At 41.1% G+C, this 21,117-nt stretch overlaps 1 protein-coding gene across 7 annotated transcripts in view; it reads right to left on the bottom strand.

Annotated features, from left to right (window-relative positions):
- LOC139250046 (steroid hormone receptor ERR2-like) overlaps positions 1-21,117 on the bottom strand; it is a 294,985-nt gene that overhangs the window by 160,040 nt on the left and 113,828 nt on the right. For 3 of the 7 annotated variants that reach the window (XM_070872610.1, XM_070872615.1, XM_070872611.1), the window contains one exon: positions 920-1,036. The exons of 1 other annotated variant lie outside the window; for it this stretch is intronic. In XM_070872610.1, coding sequence (XP_070728711.1) covers positions 920-1,036 — 117 coding nt within the window. Of the gene's footprint in view, positions 1-907; positions 1,037-1,728; positions 1,752-21,117 lie in introns of all 7 variants that reach the window. 3 more of the 7 variants (XM_070872613.1, XM_070872616.1, XM_070872614.1) reach the window with 2 other exon arrangements.

The following is a 21,117-nucleotide window of genomic DNA, read 5'->3' as shown; positions in this document are numbered from 1 at the left end:
TCTCACTGAGGTGCAGTCCCACACACACTGACTCTCAGTGGGGTACAGTCCCACACACACTGACTCTCACTGGGGTACAGTCACACACACACACTGACTCTCACTGGGGTACAGTCCCACACACACTGACTCTCACTGGGGTAAGGGTCCCACACACACACTGACCCTCACTGGGGTACGGGTCCCATACACACTGACTCTCACTGGGGTACGGGTCCCACACACACTGACCCTCACTGGGGTACGGGTCCCATACACACTGACTCTCACTGGGGCATGGGATCCACAGACACTGACCCACCCTCTGCAGTTGATCAGAAACTGGCTACTGTTCTACTGCTCATTTGAACAATGGAGAGTGACTATCAGTTTACCTGACCAGGAGTGTTTGATGGGACAGTGTAGAGGGAGCTTTACTCTGTATCTAACCCCCTGTACCTGCCCTGGGAGTGTTTGATGGGACAGTGTAGAGGGAGCTTTACTCTGTATCTAACCGCGTGCTGTACCTGCCCTGGGAATGTTTGATGGGACAGTGTAGAGGGAGCTTTACTCTGCATCTCAACCGTGCTGTACCTGCCCTGGGAGTGTTTGATGGGACAGTGTAGAGGGAGCTTTACTCTGTATCTAGCCCATGCTGTACCTGCCCTGGAGTGTTTGATGGGACAGTGTCGAAGGAGCTTTACTCTGTATCTAACCCATCCTGTACCTGCCCTGGGAGTGTTTGATGGGACAGTGTAGAGGGAGCTTTACTCTGTATCTAGCCCATGCTGTACCTGCCCTGAGAGTGTGTGATGGGACACTGTAGAGGGAGCTTTACTCTGAATCTAACCCTGTGGTGTACCTGCCCTGGGGGTGTGTGATGGGATGTCACTAATCGTCTCGCTAAATCACCATTCTCCTCATCTACCCTTTTTCTTACCTTCTTTTAGCATTCCTACTTTTAGACACTTCATAAATCGACAAGCCTGGCAGGATTTGCGTCTCCGCTTTGTGATTTCGCACTCGTTCGTGGCAGGACAACTATACTCGATGTTACCTAGACCAAACGAGAGAACAAATTGTTACCCAAGGGCAAACACAGAACGTATTGAGCCCTATCCCCATTATCTCACCAAACCTTCCCAGGGCAGGTACAGCACGGGGTTAGATACAGAGTAAAGCTCCCTCGACACTGTCCCATCAACCACTCCCCGGGCAGGTACAGCACGGGTTAGATACAGAGTAAAGCTCCCTCTACACTGTCCCATCAAACATTCCCAGGGCAGGTACAGCACGGGTTAGATACAGAGTAAAGCTCCCTCTACACTGTCCCATCAAACACTCCCAGGGCAGGTACAGGGGGTTAGATACAGAGTAAAGCTCCCTCTACACTGTCCCATCAAACACTGCCAGGGCAGGTACAGGGGGTTAGATACAGAGTAAAGCTCCCTCTACACTGTCCCATCAAACACTCCCAGGGCAGCTCAACTGATATTCACTTGAAGATCCTGCAAATCCCTTGGGAGGACCGACGCATCGACATTAGCGTCCTTCACCAGGCCAACATCCCCAGCATTGACGCACTGACCACACTTGATCAGCTCCGTTGAGGCCAGTTCGTTAGATATATTCAAAAGGGAGTTAGATATGGCCCTTACGGCCAAAGAGATTAAGGGGTATGGAGAGAAAGCAGGAAAGGGGTACTGAGGTGAATGATCAGCCATGATCGTATTGAATGGCGGTTCAGGCTCGAATGGCCGAATGGCCTGCTCCTGCATCTAATTTCTATGTTTCTATGTTTCCGTTGGGCAGGCCACATCGTTCGTATGCCAGCCACGAGACTTCCAAAGCAAGCGCTCTACTCTGAACTCCTTCACGGCAAATGAACCAAAGGTGGGCAGCAGAAACATTACAAGGACACCCTCAAAGACTTCTTGATAAAGTGTGACATCACGACTGACACCTGGGAGTTCCTGACCAAAGACCGCACTTAGTGGAGTAAGTGCATCCGGGAGGGCGCTGAGCACCTCGAGTCTCGTCGCCGAGAGCATGCAGAAAACAAGCGCAGGCAGCGGAAGGAGCATGCGGCAAACCAGTCCCACCCTCCCCTTCCCTCAACGACTATCTGTCTCACCATTGACAGGGACTGTGGCTCTCGTATTGGACTGTTCAGCCACCTCAGGACTCATTTTAAGAGTGGAAGCAAGTCTTCATCGATTCCAAAGGATTGCCTATGATGATGATGATGATATAGAGAGAGTGTTTCATACACATTGTATAAGAACATAAGAAATAGGAGCAGGAGTCGGCCATTTGGCCCCTCGAGCCTGCTCCGCCATTTATTTAGATCATGGCTGATCTGATTTGGTCTCAGCTCCACTTCCCTGCCCGCTCCCCATAATTCTTTACTTCCTTATGGTTCAAAAATCTGTCTTTCTCCGCCTTAAATATATTCAATGTTCCAGCTTCAAAACCTCTCAGGGTTAAGAATTCCACAGATTCCCACGAGGGGATACACCCTCTCTGCATCTGCTCTGTCAAGTCCCCTCATAATCTTATAAATTTCAATAAGATCACCTCCCATTCTTCTAAACTCCAATGAGTACAGGCCCAACCTTTCTTCATAAGACAACAACTTAATCTCAGGAGTCAACCGAGTGAACCTTCTCTGAACTGCCTCCAAAACAAGTATAAGGAGATCGAAACTGTACGAATGAGAGGGGATCTCACAGATACATATAAAATTCTGACAGGATTGGAAAGGTTAGAGGCAGGAAGAATGTTCCTGTTGCTGGGGAGTTCCAGAACCAAGGGACACAGTCTAAGAATACAGGGTAAGCCATTTAGGACCGAGATGAGGAGAAACTTCTTCACTCAGAGAGTGGTTAACCTGTGGAATTCTCTACCGCAGAAAGTTGTTGAGGCCAGTTCGTTAGATATATTCAAGAGGGCGTTAGATATGGCCCTTACGGCCAAAGGGATTAAGGGGTATGGAGAGAAAGCAGGAAAGGGGTACTGAGGTGAATGATCAGCCATGATCTTATTGAATGGTGGTGCAGGCTCGAAGGGCCGAATGGCCTACTCCTGCACCTATTTTCTATGTTTCTATGTTATGCAGTACTCCAGGTGTGGCCTCACCAATACCCTGTACAGTTGTAGCAGGACTTCTCTGCTTTTATACTCTATCCCCCTTGCAATAAAGGCCAACATTCCATTTGCCTTCCTGATTACTTGCTGTACCTGCATACTAACTTTTGTGTTTCATGCACAAGGACCCCCAGGTCCCTCTGTACTGCAGCACTTTGCAATTTTTCACCATTTAAATTATAATTTGTTTTTTTATTTTTAATACCAAAGTGGATAACCTCACATTTTCCCACATTATACTCCATCTGCCACATTTTTTGCCCACTCACTTAGCCTGTCTATATCCCTTTGCAGATTTTTTGTGTCCTCCTCACAACTTGCTTTCCCAACCATCTTTGCATCATCAGCAAACTTGTCTACATTACACTCGGTCCCTTCATCCAAGTCATCAATATAGATTGTAAATAGTTGAGAACCCAGTGCTGATCCCCATGGCACCTCACTAGTTACTGTTTGAGAACCGGAAAATGACCCATTTATCCCGACTCTCTGTTTGCTGTGAGTTAGCCAATCCTCTATCCACGCTAATATATTACCCCGAGCCAGTGAGATCTTATCTTGTGCAGTAACCTTTTATGTGGCACCTTATCGAATGCCTTCTGGAAATCCAAATACTGGTGCCCCTTTATCCACCCTGCCTACATCCTGAAAGACCTCCAGTAAATTTGTCACACCTGATTTCCCTTTTGTAAAACCTTGCTGATTTTGTTTCACTGCATTATGATTTTCTAAATATCCTGCTACAACTTCCTTAATAATGGACACCAGCATTTTGCAAATACAATGTTAGGCCAACTGATTGATCGTTTCCTGCTATCTGTCAGACTCCTTTCTTAAATATGGGCATTACATTTTCAGTTTTCCAATTTGCTGGGATCTCCCCAGAATCCAGCAAATTTTGGTAGATTACAACCAATGCATCCACTATCTCGGCAGCCACTTCTTTTAAGTACCTAGGATGCAGGCCATCAGGTCCAGGGGACATGTCCACCACTAGTCCCATTAGTTGCCTAATCCTTTTTCTCTCGTGAATGCGAATGTTACTTGTGAGAGAGAGTGTTCCCAACACATTATAGAGAGTGATCCCCACACATTACAGAGAGTGATCCCCACACAATATAGCGAATGTTTCCCACACATTAGAGAAAGTATTTCCCACACATTATAGAGAGTGTTCCCAACACATAATAGAGAGTGTTTCCAACACATTATAGAAAGATTTTTCCCACACATTACAGAGAATATTTCCCACGCATTATCCAGAGTGTTTCCACACATTATAGAGAGTGTTCCCCACACATTATAGACAGTGTTCCCCACACATTATAGAAAGTGTTCCCCACACATTATAGAGAGTGTTCCCCACAAATTATAGAGAGTGTTTCCCACATATTATAGAAAGTGTTTCCCACACATTATAGAAAGTGTTTCCCACATATTACAGAGAATGTTTCCCACACATTACATAGTGTTCCCCACACAATATAGGGAATGTTTCCCACACATTATAGAGAGTCTTTCCCACACAATACAGAGAGTGTTCCCCACACAATATAGGGAATATTTCCCACACATTATAGAGAGTGTGCCCCACACATTATAGAGAGTGTTCCTCACACATTATAGAGAGTGTTCCCCATACATTATAGAGAGTGTTTCCACACATTATAGAGAGTGTTCCTCACACATTATAGAGAGTGTTCCCCACACATTATAGAGAGTGTTTCCACACATTATAGAGAGTGTGCCCCACACATTATAGAGAGTGTTCCTCACACATTATAGAGAGTGTTCCCCACACATTATAGAGAGTGTTTCCACACATTATAGAGAGTGTTCCTCACACATTATAGAGAGTGTTCCCCACACATTATAGAGAGTGTTTCCACACATTATAGAGAGTGTTTCCCACATATTATAGAAAGTGTTTCCCACACATTATAGAAAGTGTTCCCCACACAATATAGGGAATGTTTCCCACACATTATAGAGAGTGTTCCCCACACATTATAGAGAGTGTTTCCACACATTATAGAGAGTGTTCCCCACACAATATAGGGAATGTTTCCCACACATTATAGACAGTGTTCCCCACATATTACAGAGAATGTTCCTCACACATTAGAGAGTCTTCCCCACACATTATAGAGAGTGTTTCCCACATATTATAGAAAGTGTTTCCCACACATTATAGAAAGTGTTTCCCACACAATATAGGGAATGTTTCCCACACATTATAGAGAGTCTTTCCCACACAATACAGAGAGTGTTCCCCACACATTATAGAGAGTGTTCCGCACACATTATAGAGAGTGTTCCCCACACATTATAGAGAGTGTTTCCCACATATTATAGAGAATGTTTCCCACACATTATAGAGAGTGTTCCCCACACATTATAGAGAGTGTTTCCACACATTATAGAGAGTGTTCCCCACACATTATAGAAAGTGTTTCCACACATTATAGAGAGTGTTCCCCACACATTATAGAGAGTGTTTCCACACATTATAGAGAGTGTTTCCAACACATTATAGAAAGATTTTTCCCACACATTACAGAGAATATTTCCCACGCATTATCCAGAGTGTTTCCACACATTATAGAGAGTGTTCCCCACACATTATAGACAGTGTTCCCCACACATTATAGAGAGTGTTCCCAACACATTATAGAGAGTGTTTCCACACATTATAGAGAGTGTTTCCACACATTATAGAGAGTGATTCCCACACATTATAGAGAATGTTCCCCACACATTATAGAGAGTGTTTCCCACACATTATAGAGAGTGTTTCCACACATTATAGAGAGTGTTCCCCACAAATTATAGAGTGTTTCCCACATATTATAGAAAGTGTTTCCCACACATTATAGAAAGTGTTTCCCACATATTATAGAGAGTGTTCCCCACAAATTATAGAGAGTGTTTCCCACATATTATAGAAAGTGTTTCCCACACATTATAGAAAGTGTTTCCCACATATTACAGAGAATGTTTCCCACACATTACATAGTGTTCCCCACACAATATAGGGAATGTTTCCCACACATTATAGAGAGTCTTTCCCACACAATACAGAGAGTGTTCCCCACACAATATAGGGAATATTTCCCACACATTATAGAGAGTGTGCCCCACACATTATAGAGAGTGTTCCTCACACATTATAGAGAGTGTTCCCCACACATTATAGAGTGTTCCTCACACATTATAGAGAGTGTTCCCCACACATTATAGAGAGTGTTTCCACACATTATAGAGAGTGTTCCCCACACATTATAGAGAGTGTTTCCACACATTATAGAGAGTGTTCCCCACACATTATAGAGAGTGTTTCCACACATTATAGAGAGTGTTTCCCACATATTATAGAAAGTGTTTCCCACACATTATAGAAAGTGTTCCCCACACAATATAGGGAATGTTTCCCACACATTATAGAGAGTGTTCCCCACACATTATAGAGAGTGTTTCCACACATTATAGAGAGTGTTCCCCACACAATATAGGGAATGTTTCCCACACATTATAGACAGTGTTCCCCACATATTACAGAGAATGTTCCTCACACATTAGAGAGTCTTCCCCACACATTATAGAGAGTGTTTCCCACATATTATAGAAAGTGTTTCCCACACATTATAGAAAGTGTTTCCCACACAATATAGGGAATGTTTCCCACACATTATAGAGAGTCTTTCCCACACAATACAGAGAGTGTTCCCCACACATTATAGAGAGTGTTCCGCACACATTATAGAGAGTGTTCCCCACACATTATAGAGAGTGTTTCCCACATATTATAGAGAATGTTTCCCACACATTATAGAGAGTGTTCCCCACACATTATAGAGAGTGTTTCCACACATTATAGAGAGTGTTCCCCACACATTATAGAAAGTGTTTCCACACATTATAGAGAGTGTTCCCCACACATTATAGAGAGTGTTTCCACACATTATAGAGAGTGTTTCCAACACATTATAGAAAGATTTTTCCCACACATTACAGAGAATATTTCCCACGCATTATCCAGAGTGTTTCCACACATTATAGAGAGTGTTCCCCACACATTATAGACAGTGTTCCCCACACATTATAGAGAGTGTTCCCAACACATTATAGAGAGTGTTTCCACACATTATAGAGAGTGTTTCCACACATTATAGAGAGTGATTCCCACACATTATAGAGAATGTTCCCCACACATTATAGAGAGTGTTTCCCACACATTATAGAGAGTGTTTCCACACATTATAGAGAGTGTTCCCCACAAATTATAGAGTGTTTCCCACATATTATAGAAAGTGTTTCCCACACATTATAGAAAGTGTTTCCCACATATTATAGAGAGTGTTCCCCACAAATTATAGAGAGTGTTTCCCACATATTATAGAAAGTGTTTCCCACACATTATAGAAAGTGTTTCCCACATATTACAGAGAATGTTTCCCACACATTACATAGTGTTCCCCACACAATATAGGGAATGTTTCCCACACATTATAGAGAGTCTTTCCCACACAATACAGAGAGTGTTCCCCACACAATATAGGGAATATTTCCCACACATTATAGAGAGTGTGCCCCACACATTATAGAGAGTGTTCCTCACACATTATAGAGAGTGTTCCCCACACATTATAGAGTGTTCCTCACACATTATAGAGAGTGTTCCCCACACATTATAGAGAGTGTTTCCACACATTATAGAGAGTGTTCCCCACACATTATAGAGAGTGTTTCCACACATTATAGAGAGTGTTCCCCACACATTATAGAGAGTGTTTCCACACATTATAGAGAGTGTTCCCCACACATTATAGAGAGTGTTTCCACACATTATAGAGAGTGTTTCCCACATATTATAGAAAGTGTTTCCCACACATTATAGAAAGTGTTCCCCACACAATATAGGGAATGTTTCCCACACATTATAGAGAGTGTTCCCCACACATTATAGAGAGTGTTTCCACACATTATAGAGAGTGTTCCCCACACAATATAGGGAATGTTTCCCACACATTATAGACAGTGTTCCCCACATATTACAGAGAATGTTCCTCACACATTAGAGAGTCTTCCCCACACATTATAGAGAGTGTTTCCCACATATTATAGAAAGTGTTTCCCACACATTATAGAAAGTGTTTCCCACACAATATAGGGAATGTTTCCCACACATTATAGAGAGTCTTTCACACACATTATAGAGAGTGTTCCCCAGACATTATAGAGAGTGTTTCCCACATATTATAGAGAATGTTTCCCACACATTATAGAGAGTGTTCCCCACACATTATAGAGAGTGTTCCCCACACATTATAGAGAGTGTTCCGCACACATTATAGAGAGTGTTCCCCACACATTATAGAGAGTGTTTCCCACATATTATAGAGAATGTTTCCCACACATTATAGAGAGTGTTCCCCACACATTATAGAGAGTGTTTCCACACATTATAGAGAGTGTTCCCCACACATTATAGAAAGTGTTTCCACACATTATAGAGAGTGTTCCCCACACATTATAGAGAGTGTTTCCACACATTATAGAGAGTGTTTCCAACACATTATAGAAAGATTTTTCCCACACATTACAGAGAATATTTCCCACGCATTATCCAGAGTGTTTCCACACATTATAGAGAGTGTTCCCCACACATTATAGACAGTGTTCCCCACACATTATAGAGAGTGTTCCCAACACATTATAGAGAGTGTTTCCACACATTATAGAGAGTGTTTCCACACATTATAGAGAGTGATTCCCACACATTATAGAGAATGTTCCCCACACATTATAGAGAGTGTTTCCCACACATTATAGAGAGTGTTTCCACACATTATAGAGAGTGTTCCCCACAAATTATAGAGTGTTTCCCACATATTATAGAAAGTGTTTCCCACACATTATAGAAAGTGTTTCCCACATATTATAGAGAGTGTTCCCCACAAATTATAGAGAGTGTTTCCCACATATTATAGAAAGTGTTTCCCACACATTATAGAAAGTGTTTCCCACATATTACAGAGAATGTTTCCCACACATTACATAGTGTTCCCCACACAATATAGGGAATGTTTCCCACACATTATAGAGAGTCTTTCCCACACAATACAGAGAGTGTTCCCCACACAATATAGGGAATATTTCCCACACATTATAGAGAGTGTGCCCCACACATTATAGAGAGTGTTCCTCACACATTATAGAGAGTGTTCCCCACACATTATAGAGTGTTCCTCACACATTATAGAGAGTGTTCCCCACACATTATAGAGAGTGTTTCCACACATTATAGAGAGTGTTCCCCACACATTATAGAGAGTGTTTCCACACATTATAGAGAGTGTTCCCCACACATTATAGAGAGTGTTTCCACACATTATAGAGAGTGTTTCCCACATATTATAGAAAGTGTTTCCCACACATTATAGAAAGTGTTCCCCACACAATATAGGGAATGTTTCCCACACATTATAGAGAGTGTTCCCCACACATTATAGAGAGTGTTTCCACACATTATAGAGAGTGTTCCCCACACAATATAGGGAATGTTTCCCACACATTATAGACAGTGTTCCCCACATATTACAGAGAATGTTCCTCACACATTAGAGAGTCTTCCCCACACATTATAGAGAGTGTTTCCCACATATTATAGAAAGTGTTTCCCACACATTATAGAAAGTGTTTCCCACACAATATAGGGAATGTTTCCCACACATTATAGAGAGTCTTTCCCACACAATACAGAGAGTGTTCCCCACACATTATAGAGAGTGTTCCGCACACATTATAGAGAGTGTTCCCCACACATTATAGAGAGTGTTTCCCACATATTATAGAGAATGTTTCCCACACATTATAGAGAGTGTTCCCCACACATTATAGAGAGTGTTTCCACACATTATAGAGAGTGTTCCCCACACATTATAGAAAGTGTTTCCACACATTATAGAGAGTGTTCCCCACACATTATAGAGAGTGTTTCCACACATTATAGAGAGTGTTTCCAACACATTATAGAAAGATTTTTCCCACACATTACAGAGAATATTTCCCACGCATTATCCAGAGTGTTTCCACACATTATAGAGAGTGTTCCCCACACATTATAGACAGTGTTCCCCACACATTATAGAGAGTGTTCCCAACACATTATAGAGAGTGTTTCCACACATTATAGAGAGTGTTTCCACACATTATAGAGAGTGATTCCCACACATTATAGAGAATGTTCCCCACACATTATAGAGAGTGTTTCCCACACATTATAGAGAGTGTTTCCACACATTATAGAGAGTGTTCCCCACAAATTATAGAGTGTTTCCCACATATTATAGAAAGTGTTTCCCACACATTATAGAAAGTGTTTCCCACATATTATAGAGAGTGTTCCCCACAAATTATAGAGAGTGTTTCCCACATATTATAGAAAGTGTTTCCCACACATTATAGAAAGTGTTTCCCACATATTACAGAGAATGTTTCCCACACATTACATAGTGTTCCCCACACAATATAGGGAATGTTTCCCACACATTATAGAGAGTCTTTCCCACACAATACAGAGAGTGTTCCCCACACAATATAGGGAATATTTCCCACACATTATAGAGAGTGTGCCCCACACATTATAGAGAGTGTTCCTCACACATTATAGAGAGTGTTCCCCACACATTATAGAGTGTTCCTCACACATTATAGAGAGTGTTCCCCACACATTATAGAGAGTGTTTCCACACATTATAGAGAGTGTTCCCCACACATTATAGAGAGTGTTTCCACACATTATAGAGAGTGTTCCCCACACATTATAGAGAGTGTTTCCACACATTATAGAGAGTGTTTCCCACATATTATAGAAAGTGTTTCCCACACATTATAGAAAGTGTTCCCCACACAATATAGGGAATGTTTCCCACACATTATAGAGAGTGTTCCCCACACATTATAGAGAGTGTTTCCACACATTATAGAGAGTGTTCCCCACACAATATAGGGAATGTTTCCCACACATTATAGACAGTGTTCCCCACATATTACAGAGAATGTTCCTCACACATTAGAGAGTCTTCCCCACACATTATAGAGAGTGTTTCCCACATATTATAGAAAGTGTTTCCCACACATTATAGAAAGTGTTTCCCACACAATATAGGGAATGTTTCCCACACATTATAGAGAGTCTTTCCCACACATTATAGAGAGTGTTCCCCAGACATTATAGAGAGTGTTTCCCACATATTATAGAGAATGTTTCCCACACATTATAGAGAGTGTTCCCCACACATTATAGAGAGTGTTCCCCACACATTATAGAGAGTGTTCCGCACACATTATAGAGAGTGTTCCCCACACATTATAGAGAGTGTTTCCCACATATTATAGAGAATGTTTCCCACACATTATAGAGAGTGTTCCCCACACATTATAGAGAGTGTTTCCACACATTATAGAGAGTGTTCCCCACACATTATAGAAAGTGTTTCCACACATTATAGAGAGTGTTCCCCACACATTATAGAGAGTGTTTCCACACATTATAGAGAGTGTTTCCAACACATTATAGAAAGATTTTTCCCACACATTACAGAGAATATTTCCCACGCATTATCCAGAGTGTTTCCACACATTATAGAGAGTGTTCCCCACACATTATAGACAGTGTTCCCCACACATTATAGAGAGTGTTTCCACACATTATAGAGAGTGTTTCCACACATTATAGAGAGTGATTCCCACACATTATAGAGAATGTTCCCCACACATTATAGAGAGTGTTCCCCACACATTATAGAGAGTGTTTCCCACACATTATAGAGAGTGTTTCCCACACATTATAGAGAATGCTCCCCACACATTATAGAGAGTGTTCCCCACACATTATAGAGAGTGTTTCCCACACATTATAGAGAGTGATTCCCACACATTATAGAGAATGTTCCCCACACATTATAGAGAGTGTTCCCAACACATTATAGAGAGTGTTTCCACACACATTATAGAGAGTCTTCCCGACAAATTATAGAGAGTGTTTCCCACACAATATATCGAGTGTTCACCGCACATAATAGAGAGTGTTTCCAACACATTATAGAAATATTTTTCCCACACATTACAGAGAATATTTCCCACGCATTATAGAGTGTTCCCCACACAATATAGGGAATGTTTCCCACACATTATAGAGAGTGTGCCCCACACATTATAGAGAGTGTTTCCCACACATTATAGAGAGTGTTCCCCACACATTATAGAGAGTGTTCCGCACACATTATAGAGAGTGTTCCCCACACATTATAGAGAGTGTTCCGCACACATTATAGAGAGTGTTCCCCACACATTATAGAGAGTGTTTCCCACATATTATAGAGAATGTTTCCCACACATTATAGAGAGTGTTCCCCACACATTATAGAGAGTGTTTCCCACATATTATAGAGAATGTTTCCCACACATTATAGAGAGTGTTTCCACACATTATAGAGAGTGTTCCCCACACAATATAGGGAATGTTTCCCACACATTATAGACAGTGTTCCCCACACATTATAGAGAGTGTTCCCCACACATTATAGAGAGTGTTCCCCACATATTACAGAGAATGTTCCTCACACATTAGAGAGTCTTCCCCACACATTAGAGAGAGTGTTCCCCACACATTATAGAGAGTGTTCCTCACACATTATACAGAGTGTTCCTCACACATTATACAGAATGTTCCCCACATATTATAGAGTATGTTCCCCACACATTATAGAAACTGTTACCTTAAATTTTAGAAAGTGTTTCCCATACATTATAGAGAGTGTTCCCCACACATTAGAGAAAGTGTTTCCCACACATCAGAGAGTGTTCCCCACACATTAGAGAAAGTGTTTCCCACACATCACAGAGAGTGTTCCCCACACATTATAGAAAGTATTTCCCACACATTATAGAAAGTGTTTCCCACACATTACAGAGAGAGTGTTTCCCACACATTTTAGCGACGATTCCCCACATATTATAGAGGATGTTCCCCACACATTATCGAGAGTGTTCCCCACACATTATAGAGAGTGTTCCCCACACATGATAGTGTTCCCCACACATTATAGAGAGTGTTCCCCACACATTATAGAGAGTGTTCCCCACACATTATCGAGAGTGTTCCCCACACATTATAAAGAGTGTTCCCCACACATTATAGAGAGTGTTCCCCACACATTATAGAGAGTGTTCCCACACATTAGAGAGAGTGTTTCCACACATTACAGAGAATGTTCCCCACACATAATATAGAGTGCTCCCCACACATTATAGAGAGTGTTCCCACACAATATTGGGAATGTTCCCCACACATTATACAGAGTGTTCCTCACACATTATACAGAGTGTTCCTCACACATTATACAGAGTGTTCCCCACACATTATAGAGAGTGTTTCCCACACATTATAGAAACCGCTACCTTAAATTTTTGAAAGTGTTTCCCACAGATTATAGAGAGTGTTTCCCACACATTATAGAGAGTGTTTCCACACATTATAGAGAGTGTTCCCCACACATTATGGACAGTGTTCCCCACACATTATAGAGAGTGTTCCCCACACATTACAGAGAGTGTTCCCCACACATTATAGAGAGTCTTTCCACACATTATAGAAAGTGTTTCCCACACATTATAGAGAGTGTTCCCCACACATTATAGAAAGTGTTTACCACACATTATAGAGAGTGTTCCCCACACATTATAGAGAGTGTTTCCCACATATTATAGAGAATGTTTCCCACACATTATAGAGAGTGTTCCCCACACATTATAGAGAGTGTTTCCCACATATTATAGAGAATGTTTCCCACACATTATAGAGAGTGTTTCCACACATTATAGAGAGTGTTCCCCACACAATATAGGGAATGTTTCCCACACATTATAGACAGTGTTCCCCACACATTATAGAGAGTGTTCCCCACACATTATAGAGAGTGTTCCCCACATATTACAGAGAATGTTCCTCACACATTAGAGAGTCTTCCCCACACATTAGAGAGAGTGTTCCCCACACATTATAGAGAGTGTTCCTCACACATTATACAGAGTGTTCCTCACACATTATACAGAATGTTCCCCACATATTATAGAGTATGTTCCCCACACATTATAGAAACTGTTACCTTAAATTTTAGAAAGTGTTTCCCATACATTATAGAGAGTGTTCCCCACACATTAGAGAAAGTGTTTCCCACACATCACAGAGAGTGTTCCCCACACATTAGAGAAAGTGTTTCCCACACATCACAGAGAGTGTTCCCCACACATTATAGAAAGTATTTCCCACACATTATAGAAAGTGTTTCCCACACATTACAGAGAGAGTGTTTCCCACACATTTTAGCGACGATTCCCCACATATTATAGAGGATGTTCCCCACACATTATCGAGAGTGTTCCCCACACATTATAGAGAGTGTTCCCCACACATGATAGTGTTCCCCACACATTATAGAGAGTGTTCCCCACACATTATAGAGAGTGTTCCCCACACATTATCGAGAGTGTTCCCCACACATTATAAAGAGTGTTCCCCACACATTATAGAGAGTGTTCCCCACACATTATAGAGAGTGTTCCCACACATTAGAGAGAGTGTTTCCACACATTACAGAGAATGTTCCCCACACATAATATAGAGTGCTCCCCACACATTATAGAGAGTGTTCCCACACAATATTGGGAATGTTCCCCACACATTATACAGAGTGTTCCTCACACATTATACAGAGTGTTCCTCACACATTATACAGAGTGTTCCCCACATATTATAGAGAGTGTTTCCCACACATTATAGAAACCGCTACCTTAAATTTTTGAAAGTGTTTCCCACAGATTATAGAGAGTGTTTCCCACACATTATAGAGAGTGTTTCCACACATTATAGAGAGTGTTCCCCACACATTATGGACAGTGTTCCCCACACATTATAGAGAGTGTTCCCCACACATTACAGAGAGTGTTCCCCACACATTATAGAGAGTCTTTCCACACATTATAGAAAGTGTTTCCCACACATTATAGAGAGTGTTCCCCACACATTATAGAAAGTGTTTACCACACATTATAGAGAGTGTTTCTCACACATTACAGAGAGTGTTCCCCACACATTATAGAGAGTCTTTCCACACATTATAGGGAGTGTTTCACACACATTGTAGAGAGTCTTCCCGACAAATTATAGAGAGTGTTTCCCACACATTATAGCGAGTGTTCCCCGCACATTATAGAGAGTGTTCCCAACACATCATAGAGAGTTTTTTCACACATGATAGAAAAGTGTTTCCACACATTATAGAGAGTGTTTCCAACACATTATAGAAAGATTTTTCCCACACATTACAGAGAATATTTCCCACGCATTATCCAGAGTGTTTCCACACATTATAGAGAGTGTTCCCCACACATTATAGAGAGTGTTCCCCACAAATTATAGAGTGTTTCCCACATATTATAGAAAGTGTTTCCCACACATTATAGAAAGTGTTTCCCACATATTACATAGTGTTCCCCACACAATATAGGGAATGTTTCCCACACATTATAGAGAGTCTTTCCCACACAATACAGAGAGTGTTTCCCACACATTATATCGAGTGTTCCCCGCACATAATAGAGAGTGTTTCCAACACATTATAGAAATATTTTTCCCACACATTACAGAGAATATTTCCCACGCATTATAGAGTGTTCCCCACACAATATAGGGAATGTTTCCCACACATTATAGAGAGTGTGCCCCACACATTATAGAGAGTGTTTCCCACACATTATAGAGAGTGTTCCCCACACATTATAGAGAGTGTTCCGCACACATTATAGAGAGTGTTCCCCACACATTATAGAGAGTGTTCCGCACACATTATAGAGAGTGTTCCCCACACATTATAGAGAGTGTTTCCCACATATTATAGAGAATGTTTCCCACACATTATAGAGAGTGTTCCCCACACATTATAGAGAGTGTTTCCCACATATTATAGAGAATGTTTCCCACACATTATAGAGAGTGTTTCCACACATTATAGAGAGTGTTCCCCACACAATATAGGGAATGTTTCCCACACATTATAGACAGTGTTTCCACACATTATAGAGAGTGTGCCCCACACATTATAGAGAGTGTTCCTCACACATTATAGAGAGTGTTCCCCACACATTATAGAAAGTGTTTCCACACATTATAGAGAGTGTTCCCCACACATTATAGAGAGTGTTTCCACACATTATAGAGAGTGTTTCCAACACATTATAGAAAGATTTTTCCCACACATTACAGAGAATATTTCCCACGCATTATCCAGAGTGTTTCCACACATTATAGAGAGTGTTCCCCACACATTATAGACAGTGTTCCCCACACATTATAGAGAGTGTTCCCAACACATTATAGAGAGTGTTTCCACACATTATAGAGAGTGTTTCCACACATTATAGAGAGTGATTCCCACACATTATAGAGAATGTTCCCCACACATTATAGAGAGTGTTTCCCACACATTATAGAGAGTGTTTCCACACATTATAGAGAGTGTTCCCCACAAATTATAGAGTGTTTCCCACATATTATAGAAAGTGTTTCCCACACATTATAGAAAGTGTTTCCCACATATTATAGAGAGTGTTCCCCACAAATTATAGAGAGTGTTTCCCACATATTATAGAAAGTGTTTCCCACACATTATAGAAAGTGTTTCCCACATATTACAGAGAATGTTTCCCACACATTACATAGTGTTCCCCACACAATATAGGGAATGTTTCCCACACATTATAGAGAGTCTTTCCCACACAATACAGAGAGTGTTCCCCACACAATATAGGGAATATTTCCCACACATTATAGAGAGTGTGCCCCACACATTATAGAGAGTGTTCCTCACACATTATAGAGAGTGTTCCCCACACATTATAGAGTGTTCCTCACACATTATAGAGAGTGTTCCCCACACATTATAGAGAGTGTTTCCACACATTATAGAGAGTGTTCCCCACACATTATAGAGAGTGTTTCCACACATTATAGAGAGTGTTCCCCACACATTATAGAGAGTGTTTCCACACATTATAGAGAGTGTTTCCCACATATTATAGAAAGTGTTTCCCACACATTATAGAAAGTGTTCCCCACACAATATAGGGAATGTTTCCCACACATTATAGAGAGTGTTCCCCACACATTATAGAGAGTGTTTCCACACATTATAGAGAGTGTTCCCCACACAATATAGGGAATGTTTCCCACACATTATAGACAGTGTTCCCCACATATTACAGAGAATGTTCCTCACACATTAGAGAGTCTTCCCCACACATTATAGAGAGTGTTTCCCACATATTATAGAAAGTGTTTCCCACACATTATAGAAAGTGTTTCCCACACAATATAGGGAATGTTTCCCACACATTATAGAGAGTCTTTCCCACACATTATAGAGAGTGTTCCCCAGACATTATAGAGAGTGTTTCCCACATATTATAGAGAATGTTTCCCACACATTATAGAGAGTGTTCCCCACACATTATAGAGAGTGTTCCCCACACATTATAGAGAGTGTTCCGCACACATTATAGAGAGTGTTCCCCACACATTATAGAGAGTGTTTCCCACATATTATAGAGAATGTTTCCCACACATTATAGAGAGTGTTCCCCACACATTATAGAGAGTGTTTCCACACATTATAGAGAGTGTTCCCCACACATTATAGAAAGTGTTTCCACACATTATAGAGAGTGTTCCCCACACATTATAGAGAGTGTTTCCACACATTATAGAGAGTGTTTCCAACACATTATAGAAAGATTTTTCCCACACATTACAGAGAATATTTCCCACGCATTATCCAGAGTGTTTCCACACATTATAGAGAGTGTTCCCCACACATTATAGACAGTGTTCCCCACACATTATAGAGAGTGTTTCCACACATTATAGAGAGTGTTTCCACACATTATAGAGAGTGATTCCCACACATTATAGAGAATGTTCCCCACACATTATAGAGAGTGTTCCCCACACATTATAGAGAGTGTTTCCCACACATTATAGAGAGTGTTTCCCACACATTATAGAGAATGCTCCCCACACATTATAGAGAGTGTTCCCCACACATTATAGAGAGTGTTTCCCACACATTATAGAGAGTGATTCCCACACATTATAGAGAATGTTCCCCACACATTATAGAGAGTGTTCCCAACACATTATAGAGAGTGTTTCCACACACATTATAGAGAGTCTTCCCGACAAATTATAGAGAGTGTTTCCCACACAATATATCGAGTGTTCCCCGCACATAATAGAGAGTGTTTCCAACACATTATAGAAATATTTTTCCCACACATTACAGAGAATATTTCCCACGCATTATAGAGTGTTCCCCACACAATATAGGGAATGTTTCCCACACATTATAGAGAGTGTGCCCCACACATTATAGAGAGTGTTTCCCACACATTATAGAGAGTGTTCCCCACACATTATAGAGAGTGTTCCGCACACATTATAGAGAGTGTTCCCCACACATTATAGAGAGTGTTCCGCACACATTATAGAGAGTGTTCCCCACACATTATAGAGAGTGTTTCCCACATATTATAGAGAATGTTTCCCACACATTATAGAGAGTGTTCCCCACACATTATAGAGAGTGTTTCCCACATATTATAGAGAATGTTTCCCACACATTATAGAGAGTGTTTCCACACATTATAGAGAGTGTTCCCCACACAATATAGGGAATGTTTCCCACACATTATAGACAGTGTTCCCCACACATTATAGAGAGTGTTCCCCACACATTATAGAGAGTGTTCCCCACATATTACAGAGAATGTTCCTCACACATTAGAGAGTCTTCCCCACACATTAGAGAGAGTGTTCCCCACACATTATAGAGAGTGTTCCTCACACATTATACAGAGTGTTCCTCACACATTATACAGAATGTTCCCCACATATTATAGAGTATGTTCCCCACACATTATAGAAACTGTTACCTTAAATTTTAGAAAGTGTTTCCCATACATTATAGAGAGTGTTCCCCACACATTAGAGAAAGTGTTTCCCACACATCAGAGAGTGTTCCCCACACATTAGAGAAAGTGTTTCCCACACATCACAGAGAGTGTTCCCCACACATTATAGAAAGTATTTCCCACACATTATAGAAAGTGTTTCCCACACATTACAGAGAGAGTGTTTCCCACACATTTTAGCGACGATTCCCCACATATTATAGAGGATGTTCCCCACACATTATCGAGAGTGTTCCCCACACATTATAGAGAGTGTTCCCCACACATGATAGTGTTCCCCACACATTATAGAGAGTGTTCCCCACACATTATAGAGAGTGTTCCCCACACATTATCGAGAGTGTTCCCCACACATTATAAAGAGTGTTCCCCACACATTATAGAGAGTGTTCCCCACACATTATAGAGAGTGTTCCCACACATTAGAGAGAGTGTTTCCACACATTACAGAGAATGTTCCCCACACATAATATAGAGTGCTCCCCACACATTATAGAGAGTGTTCCCACACAATATTGGGAATGTTCCCCACACATTATACAGAGTGTTCCTCACACATTATACAGAGTGTTCCTCACACATTATACAGAGTGTTCCCCACACATTATAGAGAGTGTTTCCCACACATTATAGAAACCGCTACCTTAAATTTTTGAAAGTGTTTCCCACAGATTATAGAGAGTGTTTCCCACACATTATAGAGAGTGTTTCCACACATTATAGAGAGTGTTCCCCACACATTATGGACAGTGTTCCCCACACATTATAGAGAGTGTTCCCCACACATTACAGAGAGTGTTCCCCACACATTATAGAGAGTCTTTCCACACATTATAGAAAGTGTTTCCCACACATTATAGAGAGTGTTCCCCACACATTATAGAAAGTGTTTACCACACATTATAGAGAGTGTTTCTCACACATTACAGAGAGTGTTCCCCACACATTATAGAGAGTGTTTCCCACATATTATAGAGAATGTTTCCCACACATTATAGAGAGTGTTCCCCACACATTATAGAGAGTGTTTCCCACATATTATAGAGAATGTTTCCCACACATTATAGAGAGTGTTTCCACACATTATAGAGAGTGTTCCCCACACAATATAGGGAATGTTTCCCACACATTATAGACAGTGTTCCCCACACATTATAGAGAGTGTTCCCCACACATTATAGAGAGTGTTCCCCACATATTACAGAGAATGTTCCTCACACATTAGAGAGTCTTCCCCACACATTAGAGAGAGTGTTCCCCACACATTATAGAGAGTGTTCCTCACACATTATACAGAGTGTTCCTCACACATTATACAGAATGTTCCCCACATATTATAGAGTATGTTCCCCACACATTATAGAAACTGTTACCTTAAATTTTAGAAAGTGTTTCCCATACATTATAGAGAGTGTTCCCCACACATTAGAGAAAGTGTTTCCCACACATCACAGAGAGTGTTCCCCACACATTAGAGAAAGTGTTTCCCACACATCACAGAGAGTGTTCCCCACACATTATAGAAAGTATTTCCCACACATTATAGAAAGTGTTTCCCACACATTACAGAGAGAGTGTTTCCCACACATTTTAGCGACGATTCCCCACATATTATAGAGGATGTTCCCCACACATTATCGAGAGTGTTCCCCACACATTATAGAGAGTGTTCCCCACACATGATAGTGTTCCCCACACATTATAGAGAGTGTTCCCCACACATTATAGAGAGTGTTCCCCACACATTATCGAGAGTGTTCCCCACACATTATAAAGAGTGTTCCCCACACATTATAGAGAGTGTTCCCCACACATTATAGAGAGTGTTCCCACACATTAGAGAGAGTGTTTCCACACATTACAGAGAATGTTCCCCACACATAATATAGAGTGCTCCCCACA

Source organism: Pristiophorus japonicus, unplaced genomic scaffold (genome assembly GCF_044704955.1).
Source record: "Pristiophorus japonicus isolate sPriJap1 unplaced genomic scaffold, sPriJap1.hap1 HAP1_SCAFFOLD_340, whole genome shotgun sequence".
Lineage (NCBI taxonomy): Eukaryota > Metazoa > Chordata > Chondrichthyes > Pristiophoridae > Pristiophorus > Pristiophorus japonicus.
This window is presented reverse-complemented; position numbering and strand designations above follow the sequence as displayed.